The following is an 18,010-nucleotide window of genomic DNA, read 5'->3' as shown; positions in this document are numbered from 1 at the left end:
TTCATCTCTCTCATCCCACTCGGTCCATGGGAAACTTGCAATTGAAAGAAAACTGACTGTGGTCATTTCACTTGTGACTTTGAAAGGATGAGGTTCTTCAGTTTTTAGCAGAAGAAAATCACTCAACACCTCTCAGTCATAAGGTAGAAATGGCAGGAGAGCTGGTGAGGAAGAGATTCTCCAAAATAAATAGCATGAGAAACATTCTTTTAGAAACTTTATCCTACTTCCCTGTGCCTTGAGCGACATTCAAGATGACCCAAGGTCTACTTGCTTTTCCTGGTCTCTTCTAATCTTTATTAGTTTGCCAATTACTTTTTTATTATTATGAAAACATCCAGGCACACACAATGCCCTTCTCATGCCTTGTAGGAGGAAAGTGCCCGTGAGAACCCTTCGCAAATGTTTGCGTAGCTGGCCTTGTCAGCCTGTGCCATAAAACCAGGGAAACCTTCTTGCCGTCACCGTAGAAACCGGGCACAGTCCCTTGACCAAATTCCGTCACCTTGGTTTATATAACTTACCCCTGAAGGCTCCATGGCCTCCAGGTGAAAGGCCGCCATTCATATACCGTATTTCTTTGATTCTAAGACACACATTCTTTTTCACCTTCTACCTTCTCTGAAGTCAGACTGCTTCTCACAAGTGAGGTGATAAGAAAGCATCCCGGCACCGTTAATGGGCAGTATGTTTTTAGAGGTGCGCAGGATAATGGTGCCCTTCCCAATCGGCAGCGCCTTAGATCTGATGAAATACGGTAGCCATGCGTGGCTTCGGTTCATCCTCGGCGGCGGCGGCGGCGGCGGCGGCGGCGGCGGCGGCGGCGGGGCTTTCTGATTATTAAGCAACCTATGTAGAGCGCTCACTGTGAGCTAGGCCAGGGTGGGTCCAGGTTCTTGCACTTGCCATGTGTTCACTCATTCCTGTGTGTTCACTCAGCAAATATTTACTGACTACCTGCGGGACTGTGCTCTGCAAAGGGTGAACCACCCTGGGGCTTGGCATGGTAATGCTCACCCCACAGCTCTGCACAGTCTGCCCCGCACTCTCCAGCCTCCCCCATCGGCCTGAGGTCACTGGCAAGACACAAACCCTGCCCACAGGAAGAGGATCCTGTGCTCAGTCCCAGTGCAGATTCCCAAGGGAGAAGCTCATTGGTTCAGCTGGAGTCACATGTTCTCCTCTAACCCAATCAACCTTGGCTGTGGGAGGGCGGGGCCCCGTGGTACAGAAAGAGTTGTGAGGGGTGGGGGGCGTCCTAAGCAGATGAGCAGACAGCACAACAGCCTGCTTAGGCAAAGGCCCCCGCCGTGCCACTTCACCTCCCCCAACTTTCATTTCCTTGTCCGGTTTTCTCACAGCAAATGTCTAAACCATTAGACCAATTTAGAGTAAAATTCAAGGGACCCAGGGAGGACCCTCTAAACCTAATAATTCCGCTTCCCACTTAGTGCCTGATTCCGGAGATTGCTTTCATAGGGCCCAAGACTTTTGTCTCTAATAGATGACAACAATTTAAATGCAAAAGCACTTAAATAGGCAAAACAAGGGACAGACTAATTCACACTAAAGTGTGGGTGTCTGGTAGGAAAGCAGGGTTTCGCAGGGGGAAAGCTCAGAGCAATGGATGCTGAAGGAGGAGGCAGGTGTGTCATGGGACTGGCAGCAGAGAACAGAGCAGAGAAGGTGGGGGAACCACGGACAAGCTTCACCGGGTAAACATGCTGCCAACGCCAGGTGCGATGCACGTCATCGTTAAGTGCGTGCTCGAGGTGATCCGCCTGGCCTTTTCGATCCAGCCTGGCTGTGGCCGCCATTCCCGAGGGTCTGCCCATCGTCGTCACAGTTACGCTGGTCCTGGGAGTGCTGCGGATGGCCAGGAAGCGGGTCATTGTGAAGAAGCTGCCGATCGTGGAGACTTTAGGTGAGGGAACCCAGCTGGTTGGATTCTTACGAATTGGACTGCATGGGCATTTTAGTGCCATGATGATTCTACCTGGGTGTTTCCTAAGCCTGAGAGTTGGTGGTGACGACTTCTTGTTCCTATAAACTCTGGTGTCTTCTTGTGCCAGGTTGCTGCAATGTCATCTGTTCTGATAAGACGGGGACTCTGACTGCCAATGAAATGACTGTCACCCAACTTGTGACGTCGGACGGGCTCCACGCCGAGGTGAGCCTGTGTGAATTTATAAGGTTCAAGTCCAGGTTGTGCCCTGCCAGACCCCTTCCTTCCCAGAGAAAGCACACGGAGTCTTCCAGAGAACAGTAAGGAAGAAGCAAATATGGGTTATTGGACAATCTCCTTGCTACCAGTAGCAGCAAGGAACACGACTGGTGGAAGGCAGCCACCCTCTGGCTGGCAGAGGATGTCCACATTGGATGGATGTTCACATTGTCCGTGCTTCCTGTCATATCACAACCACAGAGTAATCGCAGCAGAGATTACTGCCAAGGCTACGATATTTGCTATCGGCTCTACAAGAAAGAGCTTGCCTGCCCCGGTTCTAGAACATAAGCACCCTTGTATGCTAATACTTGGTTTTCATAACCATAATTTTTACCGGCTGAAGAATGCCCTGTTGCATTTTACTGAAGCACGGCACTTGGTGAGGTATCTGATTAACACGTAATCCTGCAGGGGACACTTCACGCTTGGAGACGTGTTCGTGGTGGGACCGTGTCCTTGGGGATGGATCCCCAGAAAGGGATAGGGGTCAACCGGGGAAGCGTCTTTTTGCCTCCTAGTGACACCCCGTTTTTTGCCTTTGCCCTGTAGGTCAGCGGAGTTGGCTACAACGGCCAAGGGACTGTCTGTCTTTTACCCTCAAAGGAAGTCATTAAGCAGTTTTCCAACATCTCAGTGGGGAAATTAGTGGAGGTAAGTGTCAAAAGCGCCACCGTGAAAGTAAACATGCATTTAAAACAGAGCTAATGGGGACTCTCTCCGGAAAGAGAGACAGCAGTTGGACCAGCTGGTTCTCGGTGATGACTGGGCCACAGCCCAGGGGTCAGGTTGTCACGGCGGCCCAGATACAGATGGAAATATGGGACGTAAGGGAGCTGGGAGCCCCTTCCTCCCCCCTTGCTTGCTGGACAGGGAAGGGGCTCTGTGAATGTTGGGAAACAAGCACGGGATGAACGCTGCCTGTTGTGACCATCAGTACTTGTAACGTGAGCCATACCTGTCCTCGCAGGAGCTCACGTCCCCTCCCCACAGGAAGTTTGACCATCATCCTCTCCACGCAGGTCCCACCTCCACGGTGACAATTAACAGAGCCCTGAGAGGGCTGCCCCATTATCTCAGTTGTGCAGATTAAGAAACAGGAGCTCAGGACTTCCCTGGCGGTCCAGTGGTTAAGACGCAGCGCTCCCAATGCAGGGGGCACAGGTTCGGTCCCTGGTTGGAGAACTAAGATACGGCATGCTGGCATGCACAGTGCCGGCCAAAAAAAAAACGGGGGCTCAGAGAGGTAGCGTGAGTGCCCAAGGTCCCCCAGTGAGTGGGAGGGAGCCGGGATTCACCCCCGTGCTCTTTTTGTCTATTTGTTTGTACTTCTCATTTTTCAGTTATTATTTTAAATTGAGATGTAGGTCGCACATCACAGAATTCACCCTTTTAAAGGGTACAGTTCAGTGGGTTTTAGTATATTCACAAGGTTGGGCAGCCCTCACCGCTATCTAATTCCAGGATGCTTCGTCGCCCCAATCAGAAACCCCGTCCCCATTAGCAGGCACTGGCCATCACCCCACACGCGTGACCCCCCAGTCTGCCTGCCTCCCCACTGTAGTTCCTCGTGACAGCTGTGTGACGACCCACATTCAGCAGAGTCAGTGAATATTAATCGTGTGGGTTTTGAGACTGATGTATTTTGAAGAGTAAACTTGTCCCTGGCCCCCATGCCAGCCCCAGCTCTGAAAATGGGTCCAGCGTTCAGGGCTGCACCTTTTCACGTGCCTGAGTAAGCCCGGAACCCCGGCGGGTGCAGCTCCAAATACTAACAAACGACCTTCGGACACCTCTCCTTCCAGGCAGGCTGTGTCGCCAACAACGCCACCATCAGAAAGAACGCCATGATGGGGCAGCCCACGGAGGGCGCCTTGGTGGCCCTGGCAATGAAGGTAGGAGGTCTGTGACGTCTGCGTGGGGAATTCTTTCTCTCGGAGCTACACTGGCAGCACAACTCGAGGTCCTGTCTGAGTGAGGGAGGTCCTCACGTGGCCTTGTCCTCTTCTTGGAAGGACACCGGTCATGCCATCGTGGGCTCCCCCAACAACCTCATCTTAACTTCGTTACACCTCCAAAGACCGTATTTCCAAATCAGATCCTGTTCGCAGGCACTGGGGAATTACACCTTCCGTAAGTCTTTGAGGGACACAGTGCAACCGATGACACTCCCCTAAACATCCCCTTTTTAGATGTTTTTTCCCTAATCACTCCCCCCATGGGATTTTAATACTGCAGATGTTACGGAAAGACCCAAACGAACTTTTTTGTCAGCCCAATAGTATGTATCTGTTCCTGTACTGTATGGGTGTCTGTGCTTTATACATAAAGGAGATTTTTTTCACCCCCTAAGAACCCATTTTCACCCCTTGGGGGGCGATGGGATGCACGGGTTAGGATTGGTTTACAACTGGGGAAACCAAGGCTCAGAGCTGTCAAGGAACTGGCCTGAAAGCATCAAAGAGCGAGTGAATGTGAGGCCTGGCAGGGACCCCAGGTGGTGACCGCAGGCGCCCCACTTCCCAGGGCTCCTTTTGCTGCCTCTTCAAGTCTGAAACATTCGTCCCGGCAGAAACCCCACAGGTTCCAGCTAGACGCTGTGGCAGAGGCCATCAGGCTCTGCCCCTGGGACAAGAGAAAAGAGAGATTGATTTCTTTTCCCGTGGGACATTTGAAAGCAAATGGCTTTTCTCTGTGTGCTGAAAGCTTGGATTTCTCATCTGCCTGAGGTGGTTTGAATAATGAATAATTTAAAGAGACTGAGCTTTGCATAGAGATTGGTTTAGGATGACTCGCTGAAAACGTCCCATTTTATTTTCCTAGATGGGCTTAAGTGATATTAAAGATTCATACATGCGAAAAAAAGAGATTCCATTCAGTTCGGAACAGAAGTGGATGGCGGTTCAATGCAGCCCCAGGAATGAGGTGAGTCTGCCTCTCTGCCCCTTTCCAGCAAAGCAAAATGCAGACGTCAGAAGGTTCCTGGCTACTTCTGTGAGCTTTCAAATACGTGAAAGTATAAACCTTTGATTACCTTGGGTCCTCTTCTGAGATTGTCCTCTGAATCTCTGGTTCTCAAAGTGGGGTCCCTGAACCCGCAGAAGCATCACCTTGGAATTTGTTTGAAATGCAGATTCTCAGGTTCTACCCCAGACCCACTGACTCAGAAATTCCAGGGCTGGGACCCGGTCATCTGTGTCTGCCGGGGATTCTGATGCAAGTTCACGTGTGAGACTCGCCTACAGTACAATGACTGAGTAATTACTACCGGAGTGACTGCATGTCCTTACTGATGACACTGACCCCACTGCTAACTTAGGGTCCTTTTTTCGCACCCCTGTGCTGAGTTCTTTACACGCATGATCTCACGTAACTGTCGTAACGGGGGAACGAGCCTTCATCCTGAAGGGGGATCCAGGACACAGACCCCAGCATCCACCATAGATGGTGTGGACGGTGGGCTCGCACGTGTGTGTACGCATAGGTTCTAGGCCACCTGGGGAACAGGTACCAAATTCCTACTAGCTGTGCCTGGGGGGGATTCAGCCGTTTTTCCCCCACTTTTTTCTTTTTCTGTAGCTTTTCAGATTTTCTACAATGAAGAAACTTTTTTTTTTTTTAAGAGATTTTTATCGCCTTCTACCTTTTTCTCCAAACTTTCTGCTCTTTCTGGAATATGTCACGTCTTGCCCATGCTGAGATTTCCCGTCTCGTTCACAGTGGCGGTAGCTCGGCCAGCTTATCCCAGCTCTTTGCCATGAGTGGACAGGCATATAAATTCCGGGTGCTTAAGACGGGATTTGGATTTTTTTTTTTTTATGTTTTAATACCTTTAAATCTTATTTTCCCCCCAAAGGCAATGGTAATATATTTTCATTGAAAAAAATTATAGAAATGTAACTTCAAAAACGCAAGCTCACGACAATTCTGCCCCTCTTTTCTCCCTCCCCACTCCCCACCCATGCTGACACCCCTTAGCAGTCAGAGATAGAGTGTTCCAGGTTCTAAATGTGCGAACGCAACACGGGGGGTAGTAGTTTCAAAAGAAGGTCATGCCGTATACAGTGTGTGTAATTTGCTCTCTTCCCTTAAGTGCTGTCTTGGACAGCTTTCCGTGTCAGTTTGCACAAGCTCATTCGCTGCTCACTGCAAGCAGGAAGGTGCTGTGCTCGTGCCGGGGTTACAGTGTGACCCACACTGACAAGGCACCTGGCGCTTACGGTCTCTCTCAGGGAGACGGCGCTTAACAAATGCACAGGAAACGGGTCAGCTGCTCATTTGGGTTCATTCTTATGGGCCAAGTTCATGGTGCCTGCCTTGCTTGGAAGTCTCCCTGAAATAGACATCTAGTGGTCAGTCACACACTTAAAGACACAGCAATGGCTGGGATATGTCCAGTTCGTGAAACGTGCAGATGCTCTGAGTGACATTAACCAGGGAGCCCGACGTAGGGCAGGCCTGGGTTGGGTCAGAGATCGGCCTCACCCCTCTCTGGGCTGCAAGGTATTCCATCACATGGATTTCCTGTAACTTCTCTAACCTGTCCTGTATTGGTGAACAGTGACGGTCCGGGGTAAATAACCCCGCCGTGAACATCTCTGTGTGGATGAGGTGACGGTCACCAAGAGCTGAAGCAGCCAGTGTCAGCCCATTTTTTTCCTTTTGTCTTTTCCAAGGAGCAGGAAGACATCTACTTCATGAAGGGGGCCTTCGAGGAAGTGATTCGTTACTGTACCATGTACAACCATGGGGGTATCCCCCTGCCGCTGACGCCCCAGCAGCAAGCCTTCTGCCAGCAGGAGGAGAAGAGGATGGGGTCGCTTGGCCTGCGGGGTCAGTGCCTGCGGTCCCAGCCCCAAGCTCTAAGTTTGCACCTAACACTGACTTCTCAAGTGTATTAACGCAGGGTCCCGAGTCAACGCAGTGATGATCAGAGTGGTGTCAGGCAGGATGCTAATGCAAGCAAAGCCAGGGTGGACTCTCTTGGGCAGATGAAAGACAGGGAGACCCCCACCCATCTCAGCCGCCAGACGATACCCGTTATCCCAGACGCAGCTCACGCGTGCAAGAAGAGGTTCTGAGTTTTCTAAGACAGGTGGACAGGCCGCCCCTGAAATGATGCTTTTCCCGACTGGTCGTCCTGCTCACGGCTCGCTGTCAGGAAAACCCAAAGCTCTTGTAAATTAATGCAGACATTTCATTCCTTGGCCATTTCCAATTTTCTGCACCAGGGCCAACGCCTTCCCCGATGGGCTGAACATTAAACCTCACGTTTCCCGTAGTGTCATATGTCAGCCTGTCCGTTTTCGGAGAAAATGTCTGAAAACACTCTGGAACACGTGTATTCCCTCAGGGGAAAGTGAGAAGCGTTGGCTTCCTGTATTGGTTTCAGTTGGCCTAGTTTTCCCCTTCAGGGGACAGTAATTATAAACTGACAAGCCTGTAAGGTGAGGACACGTCAGGACAGAGCTGAGCTTGGCAGGGCAGGGAGGGTTGCTTTGAGAAAGGGGGGAATGGTACCCGCATCGCTGGCGCACCCCCCTGCATCACTGGTACAGTGTCATGACTGAGGAGTCACAGCTGGAACTTGCTGGCCATAGCTCCCCTCCAGTATCAGTAAGGTCAGTTCTCACACCACCCCCTCTCAGAGCACCTGTCCCCAAGAGCCGGGTCTGGCTTCTGTGCCCCTGAAACAGAGTCCTCTGACCCGTGTTGCCTCCTGCACGTTTTTCTTGACCTTGGTGGCTGTCGCCCCGAGTCTGCTGGCAATGACAGAGGAGGGCAGAGCAATGACAGATAGGCCATCCGAAATGTGCCCTTATGTGCCAGCCCACAGGTGTGCTCGTGGCCACTCCCCGTGGGGACTGCACCACCAGCAGACAGAGGCCCGTCTCCCGCTGGGCAGGTTGTTGCTACTTGCCCTGCTCCCCATCGTGGGTGAGCCGTCAACAGCCGCTGCCCTGCACGGGCCTGACGACCATCGGAAAGATCATCCCTCCCCTTTGTGGTCCAGGGACTTAGTGCCCAAGCCCCTCGCGGACAGAAGAGGGTCTGGGACACGGTGGGGCTCGGGCTGACGGGACGAAAATCTTCTGAACCTTCTGTGGGTCTTGCTCTGTCCGCAGTGCTGGCCCTGGCTTCTGGGCCTGAGCTGGGGGAGCTGACGTTCCTGGGTCTCATCGGAATCATCGACCCTCCGAGGGCTGGCGTGGAGGAAGCGGTCCACGTTCTCTCTGATTCGGGCTTGTCCGTGAAAATGATAACGGGAGATGCTCTGGAGACGGCCTTGGCGATAGGTAACCAGGGAATGGGGTGGAGGGTGAGGGTCGCTACCACTGCTTACTCCTCGAGGGACCTGGTCAGGAGAGCTCACACCTACCTTCCACGTGCTCAGAAGAGATTCTGAGGTTCGAGGACCAGCATCCCACCTTACGAGTGGGTGTTTGTCTCTAAAATGTTGGCAGGTTCTCCTAAAGAGGAAAAGACCTTGTGTGCACCAAGAAGCTTCTCTGCCCTGGGGCCTTCCATCCATGATCTCACCTCATCTCCACAGGCAGCATCACTGCCAGTGCACACTTCCAGTCTGGCTTCTGCCAGTAGCGGTGTGCCCTTGGCAAACCATTGAGCCACTCTGACCCTCAGGCTTTTCATCGGCAGAGGGCTAGCAACCTTCCTCCTCCTACTCTTTTTATTACTGTTAGCACGGCTGCCACACCTTGGGTTTCTTCCCCCTCTGTCTTGAGGCAGCCTGGCACCATGGAAAGATCACAGACTCTGGAATCAGACAGAAAGAGCCATGTCAGTTCCAGTATTAGCACTTACCAGCCCTAGGACCTTGGGAAAGTCACCGCTCTCTGTTTCCTCATCTTTAGAGTGGGGAGAAGAGGCCTTGGTTGCCAGTTCATTCTGTGGATGGAATTAAGGTCAGATACCATAGCAGGGGCTCTCTCATTGGGGCCACCGTGGTTTTGTTTTTCCCTGTGGCCAAGGCGGGGCCTGATGTCAGGTAGGTGGAGTGAGGGGCAAGTGCAGGGACCACAGTCTCAGGCCCTCAGAAGGGACTGTCCACACCTTGCAGGAAGAAACATCGGCCTGTGCAACGGGAAGCTGAGCGCCATGTCCGGGGAAGAGGTGGAAAGCGCCGAGCAGGGCGAGCTGGCCGAGCGCGTCGGGAAGGTGGGGCCCTCCCGAGGCTCGCCGCCGAGGGGCATGGGGTGAAGGTGCCACCTCCTGATTCACTGATGCTCGGCCCTCTCCCGTCTCCGTATCCAGGTGTCTGTCTTCTTCAGGACCAGCCCAAAGCACAAACTCAAAATCATCAAGGTCAGTTGTGTGCCTCTCTGGTCCCTCAGGGCACAGCCCAGGGCGGTGGCGGCTCTGCTCACAAGGTGGTCCAGGGCCCAGCGGTGGCCGCCTCCTCTGCACTGGCCTCTGGGGAGGGGAGAACTGGGGGCCCCGTGCCACGTGTACCAAAAGCGGGGAGCGGGAATTGGGTGGTGCAAAGGGAGAAGCGCAGAGGCCAGCCTTCGTTAGTCGGGTGCTCCTTGGCGTACTCCTGTTATTTAACTCCAGGCCTTAGTTTCCTCATCTGTAAAATGGGGATAATATGAATGACAGAATGACACCAGCTAATTCACAAGGCAGGAGAGGACTAAACGAAGCCAGGGGGCTTTCCTGGCTGTCCAGTGGTTAAGGCTCCACGCTTCCAATGTAGCGGGTGCGGGTTCAATCCCTGGTCAGGGAACTACGATCCCACATGCTGCCTGAAACGGCCAAAAAAAAAAAAAAAGAAAGAAACGAAGCTGGGCCTGTGAAGCCCTTGGCAGCCGCCTGGCCCACCGCAGGTGCCTTCTGATGGCGCATCAAAAACGAAACGACTAGAACGAGAGACTCCTGTGTGGTTTCCCACACGTGGATGCTTTGAAAAGCTGTTCTTTAACACTTGTGTTTTTTCTTTTGTGTCATTTTGGGGTTTTTTAGTTCTACAGAGTAAACCTCTGTGCCAGTCATTCCTCAAAGAAAATATTAATCCTTATTGGGTACCACATGGATTCAGGGGACGAGCTGATTATTATTAATGGTTGTTGACTGAACAAGAAAGCACACCGTGAGAGTTGTGAGTTAAGTTTTATTGGGGGCAAAATGAGGACTACAGGGTTTCCCTGAAGGTGGCGCAGTGGTTGAGAGTCCGCCTGCCGACGCAGGGGACACGGGTTCGCGCCCCGGTCCGGGAGGATCCCACATGCCACGGAGCGGGTGGGCCCGTGAGCCATGGCCGCTGAGCCTGCACGTCCGGAGCCTGTGCTCCGCAACGGGAGAGGCCGCAACAGTGAGAGGCCCGCGTACCGCAAAAAAAAAAAAAAAAAAAGAACTACAGCTGGGGAGATAGCGTCTCAGTTCTGAGGGGCTCTGAGGGGCCACTCCGAAGAGGTAGGGGTGGGGTATGTTTGTGACTTCAGTGAAGGCGGTACCAGCAGGCATGCACGTGTCTTGGCAGGAGGCTGCGCCCGGCCACGAGGAGCAGACGTCTCTGTTAGTGATTTTAGTGCTTTTCTAGATACGAAAAGTTGTACGAATCTGGGCGCATAAAATCTGCTCCTGGAAACAGCTAACCATCTGAAGGCTTGTTCTGCCAGTTCTTCCCTCGTTCCCGATCTCCGCCCTGAACTCCTTGCAGCGGGTGTGGAAGGTCAGCGGCTGCAGTGGCCAGTGACTTCGACCTTGTAGAACCAGACGGCAAGCGACAGTTTTTAGCTGGCGTGGTGACAGATAACACATTCACGCCTTCGCTCTGTGCCGGGCACTGTGCCCTCTGTGTTCTTAGCTTAGGGTTCACAACAGCCCTGATAAGAAGAGACCGTGCTCCCACTCTGCAGATAGAGAAGCTGAGGTTAGGTTCAGGGCTTGCCCAGTGCCCACAGCTCATACGGGGGGAACTGGGATTCAGACCCGGGCCAGCTGACCCCAGTGCCCTCTAGAGAGGGGCCTTTGCCGTGGACCACTCAGTGTGAGAGGCGGGGCAGGAGGAGGGAAGGATCTGGAAGGAAGGTCCTCAGGCTGCAGGCCTCCACTGGCCTCCTCTTTCCAAAGGCTTTGCAGGAGTCGGGGGCGATCGTGGCCATGACGGGGGACGGGGTGAACGACGCGGTCGCCCTGAAGTCGGCGGATATCGGGATTGCCATGGGGCGGACAGGGACGGACGTCAGCAAGGAGGCCGCCAACATGATCCTGGTGGACGACGACTTCTCAGCCATCATGTAATTTGCTCTTTAGGTGTTTCTTTGGTGGCAAAAATGCCTGGGGTGGCAGCCGCCTCCTCTGCTGTGGTGGATACACACGGTGTCCCCAGGCCCACTCCCCCCATGGAAAGCAGGGCCACGGGGGCTCCGTCTCCTTGGTGGGTCACCAAGGGGCAGGGGGCACTTCGGGAGCCTTGGGTAAGGGCTGGGGTCCCAGGGCTCGGACGAGAGAATGGTCTACAGTCTTTGGACAGAAGGGCCATCGTGGCTTGGCGACCAGCCCCCAGCGGCTGAAGGCACCTGTTAGGACATGAGCATCTTCTACTGGTGATTCCCCGAGAATGCCAGCAAGGAGAATCGTGACCTCTGCTGACACCGTCGCTTCCTTTAGCAGGTGACGGAGCTGGCTGACGCTTCTCTCCCGGCCGCCTTGGTGAATAAATGCTTTCTCCTCTCTTGCAGGAATGCGGTGGAGGAAGGCAAGGGGATTTTTCATAACATCAAGAACTTTGTCCGATTTCAGCTGAGCACGTAAGTCGACGCCGGCGTCCCCCCATGTGCCAGGTCTGGGAGCAGCTCGTGACAGTGCCCTGTGTGTGCCCTGCAGGAGCATCTCGGCCTTGAGCCTCATCACTCTGTCCACCGTGTGCAACCTGCCCAGCCCCCTCAATGCCATGCAGATCCTGTGGATCAACATCATCATGGATGGGCCGCCGGCGCAGAGGTAAGGCAGTGGGCTGGCGGGAGCGTGCAGGGGAGATGGCGAGGGGAATGCACCAGGCGCAGGAGGAGGCGTCTGGTGGGCGGGCAGGGGGACGACCGAACTTTTTGCTCCTCTGCCTGGAATGCTCTCCCTGAGCTACCTGCATGGCTCGAGCCCTCTCTTCATTCAGGTCACTGCCTCCAAGAAGTCCTCCCTGATTTCTCTAGCAGCAGCCTCCTCTCTCCCAGTCACCTTACCCTGCTTTATTTTTGTCTAGAGGGGACCATATTTCCTTGTTTATCTGGTCATAATCCATCTTCCCTTTAGGACGTCAGCTTCCTGGGGGAAGGCTTTTTTGTTCCCTGTAGGATCCCCGACTCCTACAGTGGTGCCCGGCACACACCAGGTGCTCAGGACGTTATTGGCTGGGTGAATGAGGAGGGAGCGTGAGGCTAACGGAATGAATGCTGCAGGAGGAAGGATGGGCTCTGGAGGCAGGGAGGCCGATGTGAGCAAGCAAGGCACCTCCCTGTGTCTGAGCACATAGCGGGTGTTGCTCTCGGTGCAGCTGAATTGTTAGTTATTAATCTAATCACCACCAGTGATGGCTTTGCTCCCCCCACCAGGCCCAGCGAGAGGGCCACCTCTATACGTGCTCTCCCTGGGAACGGGGCCGCGAGCAAAGCTGGACCCCAGCCGTATCTGCCCAGCGTGGGCATCCCCCAGCCTGCTCCCTCCTTGGTGCCCCACACCGTCCACTGCGGGCCTAGCCCCGATCCCGCTGCCTTGGAGTTGGCTGAAGGCAGGACCCCTCAGTTGCTGGGGGGCTCTTCCGTGGGCAGGGCCTGGATCCCATTTCTCCAGGCCAGCGGGGATGAGGCCAGGCCTGAGCTGGGGGCGGGGGTCTCCGAGGTGATGGGGAACAATCGGGCGCCATTCAGGACCACGTGGTCGGCCACAGGCATGGTGTTCTCTCACCGCACTCATGGCTGGGGAGGCAGGAGGGCGGGGGAGCTGCCAGGCTGCCGGTGGGGTCCAGGCTATGGCGGCGGAGCAGAGGACGTGAGGCAGGAGGGGCCGGGGACAGCCTGGAGGCACTGCCCACGCCCGTCCAGGCCTTCAGTGTGGACCCTTGTGCGTCGCTTTGCCGGGTGGCCTCGCGCATTTAACCCCTGCACGTCTTTTCAGTGGTTTAGTTCAAAGCGTCCGGTTTTGTTCCGAGCAGCTTGGGGGTAGAGCCGGTCGACAGGGACACCCTCAGGCAGCCGCCACGGAACGTCAAGGACGTGATACTCGGCAGAGCCCTCATCCTGAAGATCCTCCTGTCGGCCGCCACCATCATCAGCGGGACCCTCTTCATCTTCTGGAAAGAGGTGGGGGAGTCCTCATGGGCTTGGCCAGCGGGTCTGTGTGGCCGCAGACGCGGGGCAGGGGTGTGGTCCCGGCCCCCAGGGGTGCAGGTGCCGTGGCTGGGGGAGACAAACACACGTGCACGGGAGGGGGCAGCAGAGGGTGGGGAGGGACTGCGAGCTGATACTGCAGAGGTGGGACCGGGCGGAAGGGAGGTGAGGCCTCATAGGCAGAGAAAAGGCGGCAGGTTTCTTCCTAAACGGGACACAGTGCCTCTCCTGCTTTGTATTATCCCCAGGAAACAATCTGACATCTAGTAAAAGAAACTCCTGTCTAATTCTCAGGAGGTGACTGGTTGGGAGATTTTTTTTTTTTTTTTTTTTTTTTGCTGTACGCGGGCCTGTCACCGCTGCGGCCTCTCCCGTTGTGGAGCACAGGCTCCGGACACGCAGGCTCAGCGGCCATGGCTCACGGGCCCAGCCGCTCCGCGGCATGTGGGATCTTCCCGGACTGGGGCACGAACCCGCGTCCCCTGCATCGGCAGGCGGACTCTCAACCACTGAGCCACCAGGGAAGCCCGAGATCTTATTTTTTATTTAATTTTTATTTTATATTGGGGTAGAGTTGATTTACAATGTTGTGTTAGTTTCAGGTGTACAGCAAGGTGATTCAGGTATACATATATATGTATCTATTCTTTTTCAGAATCTTTTTCCTTATAGGTTATTACAGAATACTGAGTTCCCTGTGCTACCCAGTAGGTCCTTGTTGCTTATTTACACGTAACAGTAGTGTGTATAAATTAATCCCAAACTCCCAATCTATCCTCCCTGCCAACGATTCCCCTTTAGTAACCATAAGTTTGTTTTCAAAGTCTGAGTCTGTTTTGTAAATAAGTTCATTTGTATCATTTTTTTTTAGATTCCACATATAAGTGATAGCATATATTTGTCTGGCTTACTTCACTTAGTATGATAAGCTCCAGGTCCATCCATGTTGCTGCAAGTAGCATTATTTCACTCTTGTTTCTGGCTGAGTAATATTCCATTGTGTGTATGTACCACCTCTTCTTTATGCATTCCTCTGTTGATGGACATTGAGGCCGCGTCCATGTTTTGGCTTTTGTAAGTAGTGCTGCTGTGAACATAGGGGTGCAGGTATCTTCAAGTTATAGCTTTGTCTGGGTAATTCGATTTTTAGTTTTTTAAGGAACCTCCCTACTGGTCTCCATAGTGGCTCTACCAGTTTACATTCCCACCAGCAGTGTAGGAAGGTTCCCTTTTCTCCACACCCTCTCCAGCATTTATTGTTGTAGGCTTTTAGATGATGGCCATTCTGACCGGTGTGGGGTGTTATCTCTTACAGTTTTGGTTTGCATTTCTCTAATAATTAGTGATGTTAAGCATCTTTTTATGCACTTCTTGGCCATCTGTCTGTCTTCTCTGGAGAAATGTCTATTTAGATCTTCTGCCCATTTTTTGACTGGGTTGTTCTGTTGATATTGAGCTGTATGAGCCGTTTATATATTTTGGAGATTAAGTCCTTGTCAGTTGCCTCGTTTGCAAATATTGTCTCCTGTTCTGTGGGTCGTCTTTTATTTTCATTACTCTAGGAGGTGGATCAAAGAAGGTATTTCTCTGATTTATGTCCGAGTGTTCTGCCTGTGTTTTCCTCTAGGGGTTTTATAGTGTCTGGCCTTCCATTTAGGTCTTTCATCCATCTGGAGTTTATTTCTGTGTATGGTTAGGGAGTGTTCTAATTTCATTTTTCCATGTAGCTGTCCAGTTTTCCCAGCACCACTCACTGAAGAGGCTGTGTGTTTTCACTGTAGGGGATCTCCCTATGCGTCACCTTTCCATGGCCTGCAGGTTCAGACAGCCCCTGTGCTGACATGGCCAGGGAGCTAGAGAATTAGGCAGGTGATCGTCCAGGCGTTTAAACCCCAGCTCGCCCATGTGCGGGAGGCGGGATGGGGCGCCAGACAGCCCCCAGCTGTTTTTCTCAGGTGTTCCCCACACCACCCCCGAGGAGCAGCTGGGCTCTTGCATCCTCAATGGCCCGGAAGGTGGAAGAGGCCCCGCCTTTGTCCAGCGCGTGTGCTCAGCCAGGCGGGGGAGAGAGGCACAGATCTGTCAGCTCTCACACAGGGGTCCTGAGGATGGGGTCCCCGCCTCCCCTGCACCTTCTCACCCTGTGCACTCGTGTTCCAGATGCCCGAAGACAAGGCAAGCACCCCGCGTACCACAACCATGACCTTCACCTGTTTCGTGCTCTTCGACCTCTTCAACGCCTTGACCTGCCGCTCCCAGGTGAGCCCCCACCGCCCTGGCTCACGCTTTCCCGGCCCTCGTCTCTAGGCGGCTCCTGTGCCCCAACTGTGACCTTCCTCTCCGCAGACCAAGCTGATATCCGAGATCGGCTTCCTCAGGAACCGCACGTTCCTCTACTCCGTGCTCGGGTCTGTCCTGGGGCAGCTAGCGGTGATATACCTGCCGCCCCTGCAGAAGGTCTTCCAGACGGAGAACCTGGGGGCGCTCGGTGAGTGGGAGGGGTCACCCGGGACTGCAGCCGTCCTTGCCGCATGCACGGGGCAGCTGCAGACCTTTCTGGGCCGTGAAGTCCCCGCATGGGGCCTTCCTGTCCCCAAAGGACTGGGCTCGTTCCTGGACATCTGCACTGGGTAGGAGGGCGTCATGTGATGGGGGGAGTGGAGAAGGCGGGAAACATGGGGGTACCTGCTAGGAGTCAAGGGAGGGCATAGGGGTCTCAACGTCCTGGCCCACCCCCTCCCCGCCCCACAGCAGGAGGCTCAGAGTAGGGACGGTGAGGCCCAGGGGCAGCGCCAGGATGGACCACAGTCTGGGCTCAGCCTGTGATGTGCTGCCCCAGCTTAGGAGTGAGGTTACCCTGTTGGGGGTTTTAACAGGGCCTGTGTCACTGGGACCCACTTACCCGGAGGCAGGAGTGGGCCAGCAAGCACTTCCTGCTGAAAGGGCCACATGCAATGACCACAGCTCTCTGGGCCCCAAGCACACATGCCACGTGGGGCACCCCAGGGACTGCCCTGCATCTTCAGCAGGCTTCTCTTCGGGAGCTGCGCCGGGTGGCTTGGCCTCCTCTGCCTGAAACGGTGGTGACGGGGACCTGAAGTGGGAGGAGGGGGCCTGGAGGGCACCAGGGTGACCGCCGACCCAGCTTTCCGTCTGCAATCCCAGACCCCACCGGGGAGCCAGAGGGTGAGGGGGCTGGGGAGGCAGCCCCCCAGGGCAGCCTCCAAGGCAGAGCACAGGGTGGGGCACATCCCGGGATCATAAAATGCTCAGCAGCGTCCGAGGTGGTGGAGACAAGGGCACTGAAAACCTTTGGGCAAGACTGGGAACCCCCAGCTTCTCCTTCCCCAAAATCTAAAAAGCAGGGTCCCTGAGGGTACGCAGAAAGGAAAAAAACCTAAAAATGTTTTTTTACAGATGTCTCCATCCACTGGGAATTCAGGAAGCTTCCCAAGTCTAAAGGAAGTGCAGGGCCTGTGCTGGGCACCATGTCCGTCACGCACCGTTGACAGCAGGGAGCCCAGAAAAGGCTCAGGGGGAGAATGTAGGGGTCAGAACTAGCCGGAATCGGGCGGGACTGGGAGCCTGAGCTGTGGCGGGGGCGTCTGCCCAAGGCAGGGTCTCCTTACAGCTGAGGCTTGCAGCCTGCCCGCCCCCCAGCTCTGAGCTGCCTGCAAAGACCAGCTGGTCCTGGTGGAGCTGGCTCTGCAGCGTTTTGGATGCTGGGCTGGGGAAATCTCTGCCCCATCAGGACAGTGGAAAGTCTGGTCCTCAGCTCCCGGGTCCTGGCCCCTCGCCTCTGTGACTCAGAACGAACCAGGCACGGGGAACGGAACTCCGCGGCCCCCTGGGCTCCAGTGCTGGGCAGCACAGGGCTGGGGACCAGAGGGGCCAGCTTGCACTCTCTGACCTTTTTCTCTCTTCACCTGTTGGCAGATCTATTGCTTTTAACTGGATTGGCCTCCTCCGTGTTCGTTTTGTCAGAGCTCTTCAAACTATGTGAAAAATTCTGCTCCAGACCCCAGAAAGCCCAGATCCACCAGGAAGATGTATAGTGGACCCCGACCCATGTAAAATTCCCCTAAATCTATATTTTTATGTGACTGTGGCCCTCCCCCTGCCCCGCCTCTTCCAAGAGGTGCTTTCAGGACACCGTGGCGTCAGGTCACTCACCTGGCTATTCCTGGGAAACCGGCGGGGAGCTTGGGCTCAGCCTTGCGTCCATCCACCACTGTGTCCCGCCAGGCCCTGGGACAAGCAGTGAAGGACCTGCACAGAAACACCTCACTATTTATTAAATCACAATGATTTTTATTAACCACGTCTGGCTACCTATCTGTGCCATAGCTTGATGCCGTGCAGCCCCTGGTAGGATGGGAAGGTGGGGGCGGGGGAGAGGGCAGGACCCAGGCTTCTGGTCACACTGCCCAACTGAGGCCCCCTC

The 18,010-nt window shown here is 54.3% G+C and overlaps 1 protein-coding gene across 4 annotated transcripts in view; it reads left to right on the top strand.

Moving 5' to 3' along the window:
• ATP2C2 (ATPase secretory pathway Ca2+ transporting 2) overlaps window positions 1-17,884 on the top strand; it is a 75,787-nt gene extending 57,903 nt beyond the window's left edge. For 3 of the 4 annotated variants that reach the window (XM_012536824.3, XM_033406358.2, XM_033406360.2), the window contains 15 exons: window positions 1,800-1,924; window positions 2,073-2,170; window positions 2,777-2,878; window positions 4,030-4,119; window positions 5,048-5,149; window positions 6,901-7,057; window positions 8,350-8,520; window positions 9,303-9,400; window positions 9,497-9,547; window positions 11,315-11,481; window positions 11,926-11,994; window positions 12,071-12,187; window positions 13,392-13,539; window positions 15,727-15,825; window positions 15,913-17,884. In XM_012536824.3, coding sequence (XP_012392278.1) covers window positions 1,800-1,924; window positions 2,073-2,170; window positions 2,777-2,878; window positions 4,030-4,119; window positions 5,048-5,149; window positions 6,901-7,057; window positions 8,350-8,520; window positions 9,303-9,400; window positions 9,497-9,547; window positions 11,315-11,481; window positions 11,926-11,994; window positions 12,071-12,187; window positions 13,392-13,539; window positions 15,727-15,825; window positions 15,913-16,200 — 1,882 coding nt within the window. In that variant the 3' untranslated portion in view covers window positions 16,201-17,884. The remainder of the gene's footprint in view (window positions 1-1,799; window positions 1,925-2,072; window positions 2,171-2,776; window positions 2,879-4,029; window positions 4,120-5,047; window positions 5,150-6,900; window positions 7,058-8,349; window positions 8,521-9,302; window positions 9,401-9,496; window positions 9,548-11,314; window positions 11,482-11,925; window positions 11,995-12,070; window positions 12,188-13,391; window positions 13,540-15,726; window positions 15,826-15,912) is intronic. The other variant, XM_004280089.4, reaches the window with a different exon arrangement.
• Window positions 17,885-18,010: the final 126 nt, after the last annotated feature.

The sequence above is a fragment of the Orcinus orca genome, chromosome 20 (assembly GCF_937001465.1).
Source record: "Orcinus orca chromosome 20, mOrcOrc1.1, whole genome shotgun sequence".
Classification (NCBI taxonomy): Eukaryota; Metazoa; Chordata; class Mammalia; order Artiodactyla; family Delphinidae; genus Orcinus; species Orcinus orca.
This window is presented reverse-complemented; position numbering and strand designations above follow the sequence as displayed.